Here is an 18,758-nt window from a genome sequence, read left to right on the forward strand (position 1 = left end):
GAGGATTGGTGGATCAACACAGTCATTTGCTCGCTGAAATAAAACATCAAGTGTCGTCTGTGCCTGTTCTCCACCAGTCTATTATCATCACCATCAATTAGCCTGCTCCCCTGTTACTCTCCTCCCCCTCTATCATGCTTTTGTCTCTCTTATTATCCTTATAAATTTCCATCCAAATCTATCTTTAAAACCCTCTCTAACGAGCAGATGGATGCCATCACATGCAACTGCAGATACGGTGGAGCTCAGGCACACTGAAAGCATCATGTGAAGTGATAGAAGCTTTTATTCAAATGGTCGTGTCCTGGAGGAAACGGGCTTCCAAAAGAGCTGCTATTCTTAGTCAAGGAAACCAGAGAAGACTGAACTCTGCCTGGTCTTTCTGTCCTCCTCTTCTCCTCACTTTTATCCATCTAAATATTTCCTCCTCCCTCCCTCTCTCTGTGCATTTCACCTATCTTCCCACTCCGCCTCCTCGGCCTCGCTCAACAAGCATCCTCACTTCTCTTTTTTGTCAAAGCCCACTCCTCCTCCTCCTCCTCTGTTTCCATCTCCACATCCCTTCATCCTTTCATCTCTTTGTGTCTCCCTCAGTGAGGATTCAGTGAACCAAATGGAGTCCAGAGGAGAGACGTTTTGCCCCGTAGGTTGATGGATGGGCTTTAGCTCCTGCAGTGGAGATGGGCTGGGAGATGAGGACAGATTATTGGAACACACACACACACACATTCACACTCGGAGACCCTCCTCCATCTCCATCGTTGTACCCGTGCTTATTATGTATCTGTCATTTTAATTCACTGCCTGGCTGTATTTTACAACATCAACACTAATCTGAGCTCCAACAGTCTTTGACAGGGAGAGAGGACAAAAAGACAAGAGAGGGGTCTTACATAATATTTCTTAACCAAGTACGTATTTCTAAATTGTGTCACCACCTAACAAGATAACATTTCCATGGCAACGCAACGTTTGACACTTTCAGCTGCATGTTACACTTCCATTTTCTGCTTTTTGGTGCTGCCTCTTTTCGTTTAAAGCTTTTATAGATCCTTCCTGCAGTTTTAGACATGAGGGGGGGGGGGAAGCAAAAGATTTCTGCAAATGCAGATTTTAGCAGGCAGAGGCATAATCTCAGCTTACACTGCATGTAGAAGATAAAAAGGTTGACATAGTTTGACCATGTACATTACATTTTATTTGGTGAAAATGAACTGAAATATTTCTACATAATTGTTTTATTTACCTTGATGATCTGATCACATATTTACGACCATAACTTTGAATAAATATTTGAGCCACTCTTGTTTTATACGCTCAAAACAATTTTATAGTTTACTCATAAAGTTAATCAGTTTCTGAAAACTTCATTAAACTCTTTTCTGTGATTATGAGAGATTCAGCACATTCACAAACACAGGTAAAAACATTATTGCTTTCCAGTTGCACTCAGTGAAAGGCGATAAATATCGTCAAAACCTGCAGCTTGAATTGTGTAAATTTGTCAGCTATAATGTTGAAATTATTGACATTTTACATATAACTTGTTTTTAAGTTTATTTTCCTCCCTCCTGCTGAAGTTTACAGGAGTTTCTGCATCACATGGACTGTCTTTGATTTATAATGTTAAATCTAGAAATACTTGGGGATTATTAAGGTTAGCAGAATTGGTTGTTTCTGTGCAGATTGGATTCACAACAGGAGGACCCGAACGCCACTCAGAGTTTCTCTGAGCTGTATCGTGCTCGTTCTGCACTAACGTCCAGGACAACCCGTTTGTTTTCCAAATCCGCTCAAACATGTCACTCATTCCCTCTGGATCTTTACTGCACTGTAAAAAAAAAATCCCTGACACAACTAGAGGAATTGTATTTTCTGTAAATGTGAATGCTGAGCGCTAAATAACTTTGCTGACATTTGTAGTAGAAATTGAAACTAAGGTATTAAAACTAAAATAACCTGAACACCTGCTTCAAGAAATAAAACAGAACTTTAGATAAATGCAGCCAAAGGTTAACTAAAAGCTATATGTAACAAAAGGCTAGCTGAAAGCGAAAAGTAACAGAATAACTAAAAACTAAATGTAGCGTCAAAGATAAAGATAGAGCAAAAATGTTGAAGCAGAGTCCAAACAGAACATTTTTAAAGGAAATTGAAGAGATCTTTGTGTTCAGAAGAGGGAAATATCTGTAAATAAAATACCCTAAAGTTTGTATAAATAGATTGCAAACATTGTACAGAAAATGAAAAACAAAAGACAACTGTGTGAGTACTTGATCAGCATTCACACAATTACATACGACAGAAACCATTTTCCATTCTTTTACTCTTTAAGCCAGAAACATCCCATTTACCGCTCGACTGAAACCTATTTTTTTTCCTCCAGTCTAAGAAACAGCTGTCACATAAAAACAAGTGTGTGACATAAAGGAGTGTGCTGCAGCACCACGGAGAGAGGCACAAACACAATGAGGGGCAGCAAATTTTATTATTCAGAAGCAGCTGATCATTTTAAACTGCCTGCTGCGAGAGCAAAACTTTGTCAAGTCATGTTAGCAAAATATGCCATGAACAAGTGGATGAATTCTATTGAAACTCTCAGAAAGTAATCAGTGGATGTACATCTATGACCGAAGAACTTTTTGATCCAACCCATTTTAAGATGGCTGCCACAGCTAAGCCAACTTAGCAAATGCAAAAATGGCCAAAATACAGTTACTGAGCTAAATTTTGCTGTGTTAGTAGCTGAGAGTCATGCTCAGCTGACTCTCTGAGCGCTAATTGAATAATGTAATTCACAAAGTTTGACCATAATGGCTATATCTCCGTCCCTTCACATGATTTAAAAAAAAACTCTTTGGCGATACACGTTTCTTCAAGGAATGCTAGGCCTTTTATTAAATTCTTGGTATTACAAAATTAAAACAAATATAAAGCAACTTTAGAGGATCTAAAAATACTCCTCTGTAATATAGGTTCAAAAGCAGAGATGACAGAATGTCTGCTGGGAACCACGAATGATCAGAGACTAAAATAGCCACTAATGATGCAACAGAGCCGTCTGCTTTGGTATCTGCGCTGATTAGAGGCCAAACTGCTCTGCACAGAAACACAGATGGACCTTGTTTTGTTCCCCGACACTCAATCTGCAGCCTCTAAAAGCAAGAAGCATTTTACCGCTTTGATGCCATTCATTTTAATCAACAGAGGCATGAATGCTGAGTGTCAAATCTCAGATCGGCATTACAACTAAATGTGCACACATAACTGAAGGGCTGTTTAAATAACAATAATGACTCTGTCACTGAGCATTTACAGTACACACAGACGTAAATGGCTTCTTTGATTACAAACTGTGAACATATGCACATTTTGATGATTGCTTTTTGAATGCTTGCAATACAGCTAAGAAAATTAAACTTTTTTTACATTATATAATGCAGATCCACAGTAGGGGTCAGGGGGTTTAGATATATATTTTTTCTGTAAAACCAGCAAATGGTACAGAAAACATGCAGATACATGACAAATAAAAACACGTGAACCTTTGACCTCGACAGTGAGGAAAGGGGAACTGGGCACTATGGTACAAGATTCAGGACATTTTGATGATATAGTCAGAGTCCACAAGGCTCTTAAGAGCAAAGATATGCAACCTGTAAAATCAAAAAAGCCATTTCTGTGCATCTCCTGCTCAACAGAATTTGTCCAGAGCCACAAAACCTGTTCAAAACTTGAAATAAAGACAACAAAACTTAATAAGTGTTAAATAACTATAACATTAAACACTACAACATTAAATAACTATAATTAACTATTGACATTTATTGGCATTTTTACATGTTAGAACAAAGGAAAAGCAAAAATGTTTTCTTTTTAATAGCTCTTTAGGCTAAATTTAAACACCGATCTAAAAGTTGAATCTATAACTCATAACAAGCTAACAAACTACTGGTGGGATTCGTTCAACCTGTTCTGAACTGCTAGTACCACTCTCAGATATTTCATTTATATATTTGAAAAAAAAGGCAAAAAAACAACTAACATTAGCCTCTCGTGTAATGGTTATAATCACCATTATTCATTGCCATGTTGGTTTTGGTCAAAGCTTCAGTGAGCCGCTGCAAAGGAACCATAGATCTGCATGTGGCCCCAGAGCCGCAGGATTCAGACCCCTGCCTTAAAGGGAACAGTCACTGCAAATCAATACTAATTTGTTCTCAGTGATCAACTTTATCCTTTAGCTACTAAAACCTTTAGAATGTGAATGATCTCAATCAATGCACACTGTGTCATGAATGTCAGTGTTTTGGTTCTTTGTTTGAGTCTGGTTTCTTGTTTTGGATTGTCTGTTGGTTTTCTGTTTCCTTGTCATCATTCACCTCCCCAGTAGTTTTCCATTCATGCCTGCCACGCCCACCTCACCTGCTCCTCGTTTAGTCCACAGCTGCACCCCATAACCATTTTCCCTCTGTCTTTAAAACCGGTCTCTGTTTTGTCACTTGTCACTGGGTCATTGCGTTTTGTCATGCTTGTCGTTCCTTTGTTCTCTACCTTGCCATGTCATGCCTTGTTTCTAAGTTGGATTTCTGTTATTGTTAGTTTTTGCTGCCACGTCAGCCTTTTGTTTTGTTCGAGTTTTAGTTTAATAAATTTGTTTTTGTTCCTTTAAAACTATGCGTCTGGGTTCGCCGCCATCTCTCCACATTATGACACACTGAATGTTTTGATGACTTTAAACAGTCACCGAATATTTACCCTGTTGAATGGTTGTGTCATTTTTTTTTGTTACCTGTGTTCGACAGTGCTCTCCTACAACATCATTAAAACATTAAATTAAGAAAGATGTTTTGGAAAAATGGTGTAATCCTTCAGTTAAGCTCCTCAGGACTGGAGAATCAGTGCTAAGCAGTACTGAAGCTCATAAGTGTCTCGTTTGTTACAGGTTTCTTGAACTTGTCAGCTCTTTAAGAAATAAAAAACATAAAAAGAGATGGCTGACAAAAAAAAAGGGTTTAATAAAAGTCACATTTCTTTATAAAAATGGTTGTATGGTTTGCAGAGGGCTGTGATGGACTTGTGGCATGTCCAGGGTGTACCCCCAAAATCAGCAGATATTACAGAAAAATGAGTTCAGAAACCAACAAAATGCATCAATTTCTGATGTTCCACAGTCAAATCAAAGATCTCTTTTTACTTTAAAGCTAACCGGTGATTACATTGTTTTCTTTTACACTTAACTGAATATAAAAATTAGGGTGGCACTTTATCAGAAAAACATATTATTGTCTAATATTATGACAACGATATCAGTTGTAATAAACCTACACAGAAAGGTTAGTCTAAATTTTCCACATAGATCCATACGTATGGATGAAAATGACCTAAAGGCATTAAAAAGCTGTTATGATACAATGAATTTTGCCTCTCCACCTTCGCCCTGCTGCAGAGAAGCAGAGAACACACCTGCAGGGTGATAATTACCTTTACAGAGAAAAGCAAGAGGAGGGCACACTTGTGGATGTGAGAATACACAGGAAACAAAGATAAACTGAATTTTCCAAATGTTCACATGGATGACAGTCAAATTATTTATCCTTTTAAAAACTAGAGAAGAATAGAACAAAATAACAAAAAAGTCCACTTTGATAATTGTGAGAATCTCAAACCCCTTGTTGTTCTTAGATCTTATGAGGAAACACATATTAACAAAGAGTGTTAATTATTAAGGTTTAATATGAGCATAATAATAGTCTTAAAAAACTCACAACCCAAAGGAGAAAAAAGAAGTATAAAGGACTGACACTGCTTGTTAATACTTGTTCTTCTTGTTAATTTGTTAATACTCAAAATAAGTCAGCATTTCAATGTTATACAAGCCCATAAATCTGTCAGTGAAACTGTAAACTCATTACTGAGGAGACATAGAGAGATAAGCAGCAGGAAAAGCCTGGGATTCACATTTCCACCAATCAGGACCCTGGATCTGACTAACAAACCACCTCCTTCCTCTTCATGCTCCTCTGATTTCTCAGCTCCTGTTGCGCCCCCACAGGAGCAATAATGTGCTGAATGAAGTCTTATCAAACGCTCCAAGGACAAGAGCAAAACAACCAAGCTGCTATAACATAATGAAAACCTGGCAGAGGCAGTAATACACATTTGAACTTATTTACTGCGCCATCATCCATCATGCTTGCCATGAAGAATGATGTAGTGGGGAGGTTTGAAGCATCTTCTGATGAGAAGAAACAGTTTGTCATTTTTGAAATTGCTTGTTTAGTCCTCGCAAGATTGATGCGCATACAGTAACTTTGTGTTGAAAACAAGGCTGCAGTCACTGTGCTTTAGAATAAAAACTGGCACAAAGACTCCTAAAAACACCTCCAAGGGCTAATAATCGAAAAATGCAACTCAGTGGGTCAATAATCACTCACACTGTCACCTCATAGTAAGTAAGTTGTGGCGTATATGTGTGCAGTTTGAATGTTTTTCCCCATTCCTGCTCCAGTTTCGTTCTACAGCACAGATACACGCAGGTTGGTTTAACTGGTGCTCGTCATCCACGCTCGTTGGTTTCTCTGTTCGTTTGCTAATGAAGTGGGAGTGTTTTCTGCCTCCTGTTAGGCTCCAGGCTTTCAAAGAAGGGCCCGGGAATAGATTGATCAATGTCCACAAAAAAAAAGAAAAAAGCCAACATAAAAGCCAAACTGCCATTATTATATTTTTGGAAATCCTCCTGAAGCCTCCTCTGGTTGCCATGCAACCATATGGTGAAGAGTCCAGAAATAGTCTCACACATATTGTAGAGCCTCTAAAAGTGTGACATGGCATTTTCACACATTTTAAGTGTGTTTGAGGGTCGTAGAAATAATACATTTGGTTGTAGTTTTTGAAGACAGTACAGATTAGTGTGAAGGTATTAGCCAACAGTCGGGTTATAATGTTGTCTCACATAACATTGTATGAGTATGAAGCTGAAGTGTGTCCGTCTTTATCTCCCTCTGCTAAAATACTGTAGTAATTAATCTGTTTTAGCTTTTTGTGTCAACTTAAATTATGTAATTCTAACTGAGTCAGTGAGCAGCTTCTCATTCCAGAAGCAACCACTTGAGATGGTTTTTAGGAAACAATTTATCAGACACAAAATCTAAAAGTGGTTTCAAAGGCTTACAGCATCATTTTCACTCAGGAATTGAACTGTGGAAAAAGATTCAAAACCTTTATTCCATCAAGAATTATCAGGATGTGCTGTAGACCAATGATTCCCAAAGTTGAGGTCGGGACCCCAGTGTGGGTCACTCAACACTAAGTAGGGGTCATTAGATAAATTCCAGATATCAACTTACAATAAAAAAAAATAGTTTTTATGGTATGTTTGCACCATATTCTTTACAAAAATCCGCAATAAAAATCATAAATTGATTTTAAAAAATAGCATAATGGATCTTAGGACTGTTTGTGTTGTTATTATGTCCTTATTTAATGGAGTCATGAGCATTTTGGGATGTTTAAACAGCCAATAGATGGGGTCACAAACCTTTGTCACTTGTTTTATGGGTCGGAAGCTGAAAAGTTTGGGAACCACTGCTGTAGACAACCTAAGTAGTGATCCAACTTAAACACGATGAATACAAGGGGACTTTTTGCCATGATGTCACAGCCAGTGTGTGACATATCTTGGTGGTGCAACAAAATTTTGGAGAGTTAATTCTTTAGATTATTTAGATTATGGCCTCTGTGGTATAAAAACCCACAGCTCTTGTGTAAAACTTTATGATTTGCAGCTTTAAGTACTTCAAATACAGAGTAAGTGCTTTGCTCCCTATGTTAGTAGCACTTATTGTCTGCTGTGTGCATCTCCTGTGGATCCAAATGTAATATACAAGTCTCACCTCCGCTCCCATTATGTCCACAGCTGAACAAACTGGGAAACATATTCGACCAAATTACTGACGCAAACACTGATGTTCAGAACGGCGTCAGCTGAGAGGTGGCACGGCACAGATGGACTTTAAACAACAGTGTTACTTTGAATGCATGAAGCAGAAGGATGACCATTACAGGATGCCATCAACAGGTTTACCAAGACATGTGGTAATGAGCACATTAAGCAGCTGTTCGCTTTGGTCACACAACTCACTAATTACAGCCCAAATAAACATGTGGTCTTAAAATATTCTGCTAGCATATAAGTCCAAAGAAAATCTGCAGTGAAGCTTTAAACAGAGAAAATTTGCCAAATGTTTCAAGCAGTTTATGTCTGAACTGATTGGTTGGTTTTTATGTTCAAATTACTGTTAAAGTTGCAGTTTAGGTTCTCTCAGTATTTATTCTGGTACAAGCTGCCAGCAGGGATCTCTAAAATACAAAAAAGCAGAAATGTTGTGCTTAAAGACAATTAGGTTATTGTTTCTCTGACTGGAAATCAATGTGAAAAGTTACTTTAATGCTCAGTCAGCATCTTTAAATATCCATCCATTCATTTCTTTACCACTTTTTGGTGCTAATCTTCTGTGATCATTGAGTGAGAGGCAGGATGCACCCCGAACAGATCTCCAGGCCATCACAGAGACCAAAGAGACACACTCTCATAATTATAATTTAGAGTTACCAATTAACCTAACATGCATGTATTTGGTCAGTAAGAGGAAATCGGCAAAAACCCACACCTGCATGTGAAGAACATGCAAACTCCACAAATAAAGGCTGGAGCTGGGTTTCAAACGTGCAACCTTCTTGCTGTGAGGCAACAGCTCTAACCACTGTTTCCCCCATTCAACCACTAAAGTGCCAGCAGCTGCTTAAAAAGCCTATGCAACTGATCAGGAAGTAGTTCAACACACAAATCAACAGTTTATTAAATACTCCAGTTTTAAATAATAAATAAAAGTGACTACAAGTACTAATAACTTAATTTCAGAAGGGACAGTAGGTGGGTTGGTGCTAAGCGGTGCTATTAATCTTCTTATACAAGTTCTGGCAAGAATACTAGGATCCATATTTCCACATTTGACAAGTTGTTCATTTTGTTTTATTTTCTTATTCCTTTAGCACCATCACCACAAATAAGCAGTTTTCACCCAACAATCACAAATACGTACATTTACTAGTTGCTATGCTGAAAATACGAAAAAAAACATCCAACTTTTTTTGTTTCTGCCGTTGAGAAAGTGACACAAAACATTAGTCCAACAGCAGCAGCAGTCTTTCATGAATTCAGCTAATGATGCACCAGTTAATGTGGCACTCTCTAAATCAACATCCCGCATCCTGCTGTTTTTATTATTGCTCTCACTGCAGCTCATTTCCTCCAAAAAATAATAATAATAAAATAAAACCTTCAATAGGTTTGTTGCTCTCCTTCTCACAAACAGATACAAAGTGTCCACTTGTGCAGTAAAAACACCTCACATTCAACCTGCTCCTCATAAATCCACTGATGACTGTCGTGTCGGCCTCTAAACACTTTGATGAGATACAGAATCTGTTCTCTGATGGAGAGATTCAACTACTTCCACAGTTCACCTTCACTGCTTTATCCTTGTTTTTATTGGTCAAAGACACACAGCAGCACATACAGGTAATATACTATTATCATCAGCAGGCTCGTGTTCCCATTTTACTCATTTGTTGCTTTATCATAACACTTTTCATTTTATTGCCTGTGGCAACTGCTGTGAAACATTCTACGCTCCTAACGCCCAAAGATGCCAAATTTAAGAGGCTCCGACTCCCTCGGTGCTGTAGCAGAAATATCAGAATGTCATAAATCTGTTTTACTATATTCCTGAGTATTGCTGTGTTCCTAACCTGACCAGATAAAAACAAACAACAACACAGCAGTTTCTCTTTCTGCCACCTCTTCATGTCAGCAATTGCTGTGACACAAGAAACATGTATAAAAGATGGGATCTGCATCTGCAACAACAACAACAACAACAGCAGCAGCAGCAGCAGTAAGGAGGACACCTGTTCCATGCACTGAGAGCTTCAATCACCCAGAGGTCCCTACGAAGCACCCAGCACAGACTCAGGAAAGAATGAAGAAAAGTAATGATGCCGTTAGAAAATCTTACATAAATATTATTAGGAATTTATGCAAATGTTATCTGAATATCTCTGAGTGTAGACACAACTTTTAAAGGCAACTTAACAGCAATAGGCACGAGCATGAGGAACTCACTAAATAAATGATAAGTTAAAGATCATCTGAGCATTTAGTTTGGAGTTAAAGCTGGAGATCTGAGAAGCCTTTATAGAGGGGAAATAAAATGTAGCACTTTGAAACTTAGAAATCCTGTGTTTACTATGGGAGCAGGTTTTAGTGGTCTGTAATCTGGTTGCGCCATCGTTCTGTGCATCTATTTTTCAAAGTAACATCATGACGGCGACAGGCAGCTGGTCGTCATCTCTCCCTCACACACAAATTTCTGTCAGGTTCGAAGGCTGGCATATAGAGGGGAAAAACCGTTCTGTGGTTGTAAATTTTATACAAAATGTTGGGCTGGAACACAGAGACACAACAGAAATGTAGTTAAAGCAATTCATTTAGCGCTTTAGACTAAACCAGAGCAGACCTCTGTTTCTAGTCTTTATGCATGACTGAGCTATTTATCTCTTGACTCTAGCTCCATATTTAAAGGACTAAGAACATACAGGAGAATACCTCTAAAAAATGTGTTTGTTTTTTTTTAAAAAAAAGGTCATTCCAGTTTAAGAACATTTGGAGTAGGAGAATACACCAAGAAGCAGACAGACAAATATTTCTGCTGCACCAGAAGTGTTTTCTTGAGACTTTAACTCCACATTTTAATTCTCACAGCAATTCAATGAAAAAGATGCTGGCTTTAAATTCTAACACTAATGAAGCCCATAACAGCTTTAACAATTGATGAGAGGAAATGAAAAACAACCTTGTGAAGCTGATCAGACTCCAGGCATAAAGAAAGGATCAGCTCTAATTAGTGCAAAACAGTGAAAACACAAAAGCTGTGAGAGAGGCGTGTAGCACTATAGAAGAGCTTTATAATGAAAATTAATCACACACACACACACACAGACATGAGGTAATAGTTATCCATATTTAGATGTATTAGGAGCAACACCGACTCTTTTAGGTGTCAACCTTTTTATTTCTTGGCTCAAGTTCGTTGCGGAAGGCAGCCGGTCTCACTTAAGTCTCCAAATAAAACCGTTTTAACAAAATTAATAGGGGTCAGTAACAGAAATTTGCCAGAAAATTGTGTTTATCCGTTCTGAACCACACTTGGAAGCAGTCTTGTAAAATAAAAAACCTTTTTTTTCTTGCAATACCAGAAAAAAAAAACTTTCTTATAAATTTCTTGTTTTATTTCAATATTCTAATTAATTTAATTCAAAACGGATCAACCCATGTGATATGGCCTTTTTGTCTAGTATTTTAAAATATTTGGCTGATCGTTTCACCACCTAACATATACAGTAATGTCATAAAAGTACATGAAACATTATCAGAACACAACCTGTTATATGAGAATCCAATATGAATCCTTAGTTTTGTTATTCTTTTAACTGAAGTCTCTCGTTGTCTGTCTGTCAGCATAAATGCAATTGAACATGTAAGAAATCCAGGACAAAGCAGGCGCACAGGATGGCAATAATGGAGATGATTGATTCCCCTACAGTTTTTAAAAACAGGAAATTTGATGGTATATGTGAGAGGAAAAATGTTTTTTGTCCTAAGGGGTCTCCAATACAGTTTCACTCACACTTCAAATTAATTTCTCACTAATTTATTCTACCAATCACACAGCTATGTACATATACTTCATATGTATTTTAATTGTATCAAAGCATCAAAGAACAGATTGATTACAAAGAAAAGATAGGTCTATCTTGGTTTTTTGATTTTACTGATCTATGATCATTATGAAAACAATAAATTTTCCTTTATATTTTTTGGTAGATCAACTAATAAAACCACATTCCACATGTTTTTATTACATAAGCCCAGACACGTACAGTGCATCTTGTCTGATAATTTTATTTATTACACTGACCAAGAATCGATGTAAGTCTTCTAGCATGATCTAACAAAATTACATTCTAACGGACAAAGAATGTCTATATTATTGTGGGATTATAAAAATTTGGTTGCAGTCTGCAGTTTCCCCACTAAATGTCACAAAACCCCAAACACACTGACTTTTAATTTAGATTGCTAATATGAATTATTTTTGTGGGCTTGAAGACACGTTCATCTGTGGAACAAGTGACGATACTCCTGATTAAAACTCTTCCTCAGCTTCAACATGTAGTTCATCACCCATTAACTCCACATTAACGTCAACTGTCAGCAAAGTTTGTTGTATGGAAGGAAAAAAAAAAGATAATTGGGGTGTGAGTCTGGTTCATGGAGTCCATGAGATGTGCTAAATTTATTTGTCCTTTACATGTTCGCATCAGTAATGCATACCCACAGTCGCTGTGGAAACCATTCAGACTGGTGTGAATGCTCTCCAAATTATCTGAAGGGTCTGCGTCTATCTGAGAGCGAAACAGAGAGGGAGAGAGGGAGGGAGGGAGGAGCTGCGTGTCATTTGTGTGGCTCGCTGTGGGGGTGTGATGCTGCAGGTTGCTGGCAGACTGACTCTACCTTACAGACGATCAGCGAAGAGAAAGAGCAACGAGCAGAAATATGGAAGGTCTTTAGCTTTCTGCTGCCACACAGAAAGCCCAGGAAGCTCCCAAAACACAACCTTCACAGAGACTTGGACATCTTGAACAAAATGTTTTATGATCCAGAAATAAAAAAAGCTCCATTGGGAGCGGTTTTGCTTGTATGAAAGTATGTTTGTGGCCAAACACTTAACAGACTGGAGCACAATATTTCACCTGAGAACTGATTGAAAAAAAAACCCCAGTTAAACACAACAGCTGCAGCGTCAGGGTGAGAAACACAGGGAGAGACAAACAGGACAGATGAGTAAATAAAAAAACGTGATGAAATAAGACGTAACCGTCGAGCTTTGTAACATGAGACAAAACAAATTTCCTGATTACATCCATGCCAGAAACAGCACACGGTGATTTGCTCTTTTCATCATCCAAAGTAACTCCATTACAGACAAAAAGGCATATTTTTCTCGTCTAATGTGTGTCTTTAAGCCACACTCTGTCATCCCGTGTTTCCCCCAAAGCCTCTGTCTGGATGCATCAGGAAAAGTCTTTTTTTGTTGTGAATTTAAATAAAAGACATCCTGCAGAAACAGATCAAAAATGAAGTTTGTGTGAAGCACATTCACATGCAGGCACGGGTCGAATACTGGTTTCAAGGTGTGAAGGAGTCAAGGGGTCGAAACTGCTCAATTTCTTTAATGCCAAAAATTTAAGCAAAAGATGTTTGGAAGTTTGTAGCACTTGGAATAAATGTTGTCGATAACTCTCAGCTGCAATCGTACCAGATTTTACCACAATATTTGTAGAGCTGACTGAATTATAGCCATGCTTGTGTTTTCTAAGGTGAATTGACTGTGGCAGCCCTCTTGAATTGGTTTGATGTGTAAAGGTAATCAGTTGTAGACGCATATCCAATGTTTCCCCTCTGAAAGTGTCATTAAAGTCTGTCAAGTGGTTCACGAGATATTTTGCTAACAGACAGACTCTTACCCACACAGAGAGAGATGGGCAAAAACATAGGTTTGCCTTTTGGCGGCGGGTAATAATTAGACTTTCTCTGCATCGTTACAAACTGGTAAGCAATCAGACATGTGGTCTCCCAGTCGATTCGGCTCCCAGTGCTGCCAGGTGTTGAGGTTTGTGACACACCTGGCAGCTCAGACACCTTATTCAGCTGCAGCTAAGGTTATCAGAATCTTATACTGACGATAAACGATCAAATTCAGTTTGCAGCTGCATGATCCGGTTAAACTGGACCCATCTTAAACCGCAGCTCGTAAGACGTGTGCTGCATTTGTGAGCTGAATTATGGTTTGAAACAAAGCTTTGGGGATTTCAATAATTTCCGCTTACGTAACCTGGATTTTAATTTTTTATTTTAACAAATAAACAGCTGAATGCTTCTGGGTCAGTTCATTACTTTAACACAACGATATGTGGTGGGAATATTCTAGATATAAAAGTACTGTAACCTGGAAGTATCCATTACTACAATACTAACAGGTGCAGGGTACTTTAAAACTATGGAAAAAACATTTAAATGTGAATTTTATTGATGAAAAACCTGACCACACTCAGCTTATATGTTCTTTGTTATAGCCTCACCTCTTCACTGTTATCATAGGGCAAGTGTTAATATTTCTGTTTCAAATCCTGGTTTTATATAGGTATAAACACCAAGAGGGATACACCTGAGAAAACTGACATTTTTGGAGTTTTAGCAACAAAAGGAAGAGTGTTTGTAGAATAAATAATGCGGGAGATGAAGAGGGGGTCAGAAATAGCAACCAGAAAACATTCAAATCTGAGGTAAATACAAACGACATGTTTTATTTTAAGCAGTCGTGCTTTAAGTTGTAGCTTTACAGTAAAATGTGATCGGAAGCTGTTAGTTAAACGTGGATGAATTAAATGAATAAAAGTAGGTTTTACAGTGACGAAAGTTAGTTTCTGCTCTGAGTCTCTGAGTCACACTGATCCTAGATCTGCTTAAACAAAGCACACAAGTGGGTGAAAACAGAACGGAGTTTGTTTTAAGCAAACAGAATCTCTTCGACGTGAAATTACAGACTCACGCTGAAAAAAATACTAATTCATGTAGAAACGTTGTTAAACCGTTACGCTCACACGGCGAGCCTGTCCTGCTGAGATACAGCCAAAATCTCAAAGTAAAAGATAGAAAAATGCGTCCCGTCACTGTAATCGCTCCTGTAACCACAGATCTCTGATGTGCACAGCCCCGTAACTTTGCTCCTCACGAAACAAATCCTAAATGTGTCTCCCCAGCACACATCCCACTTCCAGCTCTGCCATCCCTTCAATCAAGCCAACATGGCTCTGATTTTCTGAGCCGGGGTGGAACTCCTACAACCATTAACGGCGTTTCAACTTTGCTCCGAGTAGCCAAAGTTCTGCAAACTCTGGTGTCCAAGGAAGACGTGTTTCTGTGAAGAAGCCAGTTAATTAGCTTGTCAGACCCGCAGCTAAATAACATGGTTGGAGAGTTTAAGGTTTGAGAGTGCTGTAGGAAGTCTTTTTATAACATCAGTCTTTGGGGGGCAGGGTTGGCTTTTATTCACCTTTAACTCAGCAGAATTTGAGATATCAGACCCTTCCTTAAAATCCCCAGAAAATTTATGAAGAACTTCTTAATAGACATTCATTCCATTCATCTTGGTCTTTTTTAACATCTTCTATTCAATAATGTATTCTACCTGTTGAAGTAAACCATCTCTGTGTGTTAGCAAAATATCTCGTGAACCATCAGATGGCTTTTAATGAAACTTTCAGAAAGTAGTCATTAGATTAGATCTACAACTGATTACCTTTTTGATTCAAGATGGCCGTCACAGCTAAACAAGATTACTCAACACAAACGATGATACAACTCAGTCAGTTTTACGAATATTGAGCTAAATTTTGGTGTGGCGGTAACTGAGTGTCACCAAGACACGTACAAAGAGCGTGACATCATGTGACATTGTGCATAATGTCACTTTCAAGGTTTGACCAAAACAGTAACAACTCATTTCTCAACATAAGATGATCTTCGTCTAAAACTCTGGCATGAAAGGCGGCGGGCGATATGCATTCCTTCAAGGAATGCTAAGCCTTCATTTTTTTCTGTGCTGTTGCGTTGTTAAACCTGTTGTTGTGGTTTACATTGTGTTATTATGTAATGTTTGCTCCGGTGATCCCATTTCCATATTCTGGTGCAATTATACAACTTTGTGATTACATCACTCGCTGTGCACATGAACAGACATGTTGCCATCTTTAATTAAACACAAAACGTCTCAAAACTGCATTAATAAATCCTTAATCCTATCAATTAGTCCCAAAATAATAAACTTTCTGTTCAACTTTATCCTTTTAGTTTATCAGTTTTAATACTTGTTGTTTTTACAGGCACTGCTGAACACTTATATTGTATTATTTGTCTAAAATGACACGATCGACGCATTTATCAGCAATTACACTTCTTTAAAGCTTGGGTGGTGCCTTACTTTAATTAAAAACATTACATAGTGCAGTCTTTTAAACATAAGGTGGTAGTTAAATCAGCCCGCCTGGCTACGAAACAAAACAAAAAACTTTCTTCATGCTGAACTTTATGCAGGTAAATCTGAAGTTCAATATGAATTCAGCAGGTTCGTGCAACACATATGAAAAAGGACTTCATCCGGAGCAGTTTGGGGAATTTCATGAGTCAGCAACAAGGTTTACTCTAATCCCCAGGCACAGCTTCTGAACGCCCAAACACACTGAAGCACACAGCGCTGCAGAGACCGTGACCAAAGATACCTGTAAAATCTTTCTGTTTGGTGTCATATCAGAATTATGGATAGAAAACAAGGAACAGGGGGGGGGGACAACAAATATTACATTTGCTGTGAACACAGAAGGCAATTTATTGAAGCGGCACACCTTTATAGGATAAAACAAAAACTCTTTGGTTGCATTTTTCACATTCAAAATGAGGCCAACTCTCAGCTATGAAAAATAAACTAGTTTGATTAGTCTACATAGATTTTTTTTTAACAGTTTTTGTGATAAAACTGACAGAAGTGGGGCTACAACCAGCCAAACTTCCTGACTTGAAAGAGAAGCATCTTTTCCCAAAAGGTTTAAAGAAGGGGGGAAGTTTCAGAAGTGAAAGGCAACTCTTCATTCATTCATTTATTATAATTTTTTTTTTTTAAAAAGGAAATAAATCTCCTTATTGCACCTCCTTGGTGGATGATCAGCTGCTCTGGGAGGAACCTGGAGCTCCTCAGACTGCAGGGCTTTTTGCTGCTGCACAGTGATGTTGCTTTTCTTTTCTTTTTCCAAAGTAAAAAAGTAACAAGTTACTAATAATAATTTTAAAAAAGCTTAAATCAGGCTGCAGCAGCCTTACAGATCCCCTGCTGAGCGAAGGGGTCAGAACATTTTGGGAGGATCTGGTGTTTCCACGCCTCACCTGTTTCTCCAGCGCCTCCTTCCCGGTCGTGGACATCTTGGGCGCCGGCGCGCGCTCGCAGGTGCATCCTTCCAACAGGTAAATCCCAGCAGGGCGCGCGCTCTGCTCGTTCTCGAAGTAGAAGAGGATATTCTGGTAGAGGGCGAAGAACTTCTCGTGCCACCGGCTGTTCTCCGCCGTCTTCTTGCACAGGTAGCCGCGCTTGGTGCCCTCTTTACGCGCGACGGCCGACAGAAACAGCGCGTGCCCCTCGTTGTAGCGCACGCTCTTCTGCATCTTTCCGTCCTGAGGCTCCGAGGGGAGAGAAGAAAGTGGGACGGCCGGAGCTCGTGCTCTCAGCAGCGCGAGCCCATGATGCTCCCCGAGTAAACTCCCCCCCCCCCCNGAGAAACGCGTCAGCGGCGCAGGGGCGCGGGGAAAAGTTGCCCCGCTGACGGAAGCGCCTCTGCAGAGAAAGTCATGGTGAGGACGCTCCAGCCCCTCCAAACTCTAGACTAAACCCAGGATTCATTTCTTAATAATATCGAATAATGTCGCTGAGAGAGGCAGGAGAACCCTGAAGTGGACGGAGACAGAATCACAGATCCGACGCGCTGTAATCGGCTTTGACAGCGGTAAACTCTCCCTCTCCCTCTCTCTGTCTCTCTCTTCCCCTCAACACATTATTCCACAAGGTCTCTCTACCGTCCTCCCTCCCCGTGATGCGCGCTGATCTTGGAGTTGGCGGAATTAAAGGCGGAGCGAGAGTTGGAACAGGGAGGGAGAGAGATATTTAGAGATGAATCTGAAATAGAGAGGGAGAGCGGTGTGATTTGTTTCTGCCCATCAATAAGCAAAACAAGATGTAAAACATATAAGAGAATGAAATGATTCCACTCATTATGTGAATTTAACTTCAAAAAATGCAGGTTTGGAAAAGGAGTCTGGTCATCACAAGGATAATCAGTAAATGTGTTTATGAACATGTTTATTTTCTTCTACATAAACTAAAGGTACTTACTGCAAACTATAAAATCAAACATAGAACAGGTTATTCATATCAGATGGTGCAGTTTGAAAGTTTACTCCAGTAGTTTCCCACATATATTGATACGCAATTCTTAAATGTGGGTCCACACTGAATGTAAACAAAGCACTTTTATCTACATCCTTCAATTAAGTTCATCTGTGGTTGTGTTTCCTCCTTTTTAATCTCTCTAAACACTTTAACACTTTACTCCTGCAGATCTCCAAGACTGCGTTTCTGAAATCTGGCAACACTCTTTGACAAAGCGTCACTGATGACCTAAAGTTTGTTGTTTTCGTTTTGTTTTATTTAGCAACGAGTTAGCATATTTTCACACAATATCCAACATGGTTTAATAATTTAAAGAACGTTAAATCTTATCAGAAAACAAAGCTGTAATTTTTTATTATTTTTCATTGGAAATTTTCAGTTGGCGGCTATTTTGAGTTAATAAAGCTGCCTCCTAACAATCTGCTCAGTAAAAAAAGCATGAAAATCACTTTAGACTCCACTCTGTCACATAAAAGCTCGTTTAAAATGAACTGAATCTGAAGGAAAGATGGGCAGAGGTTCACCAGTCTGCGAGAAACTCCATATCAGCTCAAACTGATTTCAACTGAGTATTTAATT

The 18,758-nt window shown here is 38.8% G+C and overlaps 1 protein-coding gene across 2 annotated transcripts in view; it reads right to left on the minus strand.

Annotated features, from left to right (window-relative positions):
- rasgrf2b (Ras protein-specific guanine nucleotide-releasing factor 2b) overlaps positions 1-17,768 on the minus strand; it is a 49,621-nt gene extending 31,853 nt beyond the window's left edge. Inside the window, exon 1 of one of the 2 annotated variants that reach the window (XM_017412396.3) lies at positions 17,123-17,768. In XM_017412396.3, coding sequence (XP_017267885.1) covers positions 17,123-17,398 — 276 coding nt within the window. In that variant the 5' untranslated portion in view covers positions 17,399-17,768. The remainder of the gene's footprint in view (positions 1-17,122) is intronic. The other variant, XM_017412397.3, reaches the window with a different exon arrangement.
- Between the last annotated feature and the right edge of the window lie 990 nt (positions 17,769-18,758).

This window comes from Kryptolebias marmoratus, linkage group LG1 (genome assembly GCF_001649575.2).
Source record: "Kryptolebias marmoratus isolate JLee-2015 linkage group LG1, ASM164957v2, whole genome shotgun sequence".
Classification (NCBI taxonomy): domain Eukaryota; kingdom Metazoa; phylum Chordata; class Actinopteri; order Cyprinodontiformes; family Rivulidae; genus Kryptolebias; species Kryptolebias marmoratus.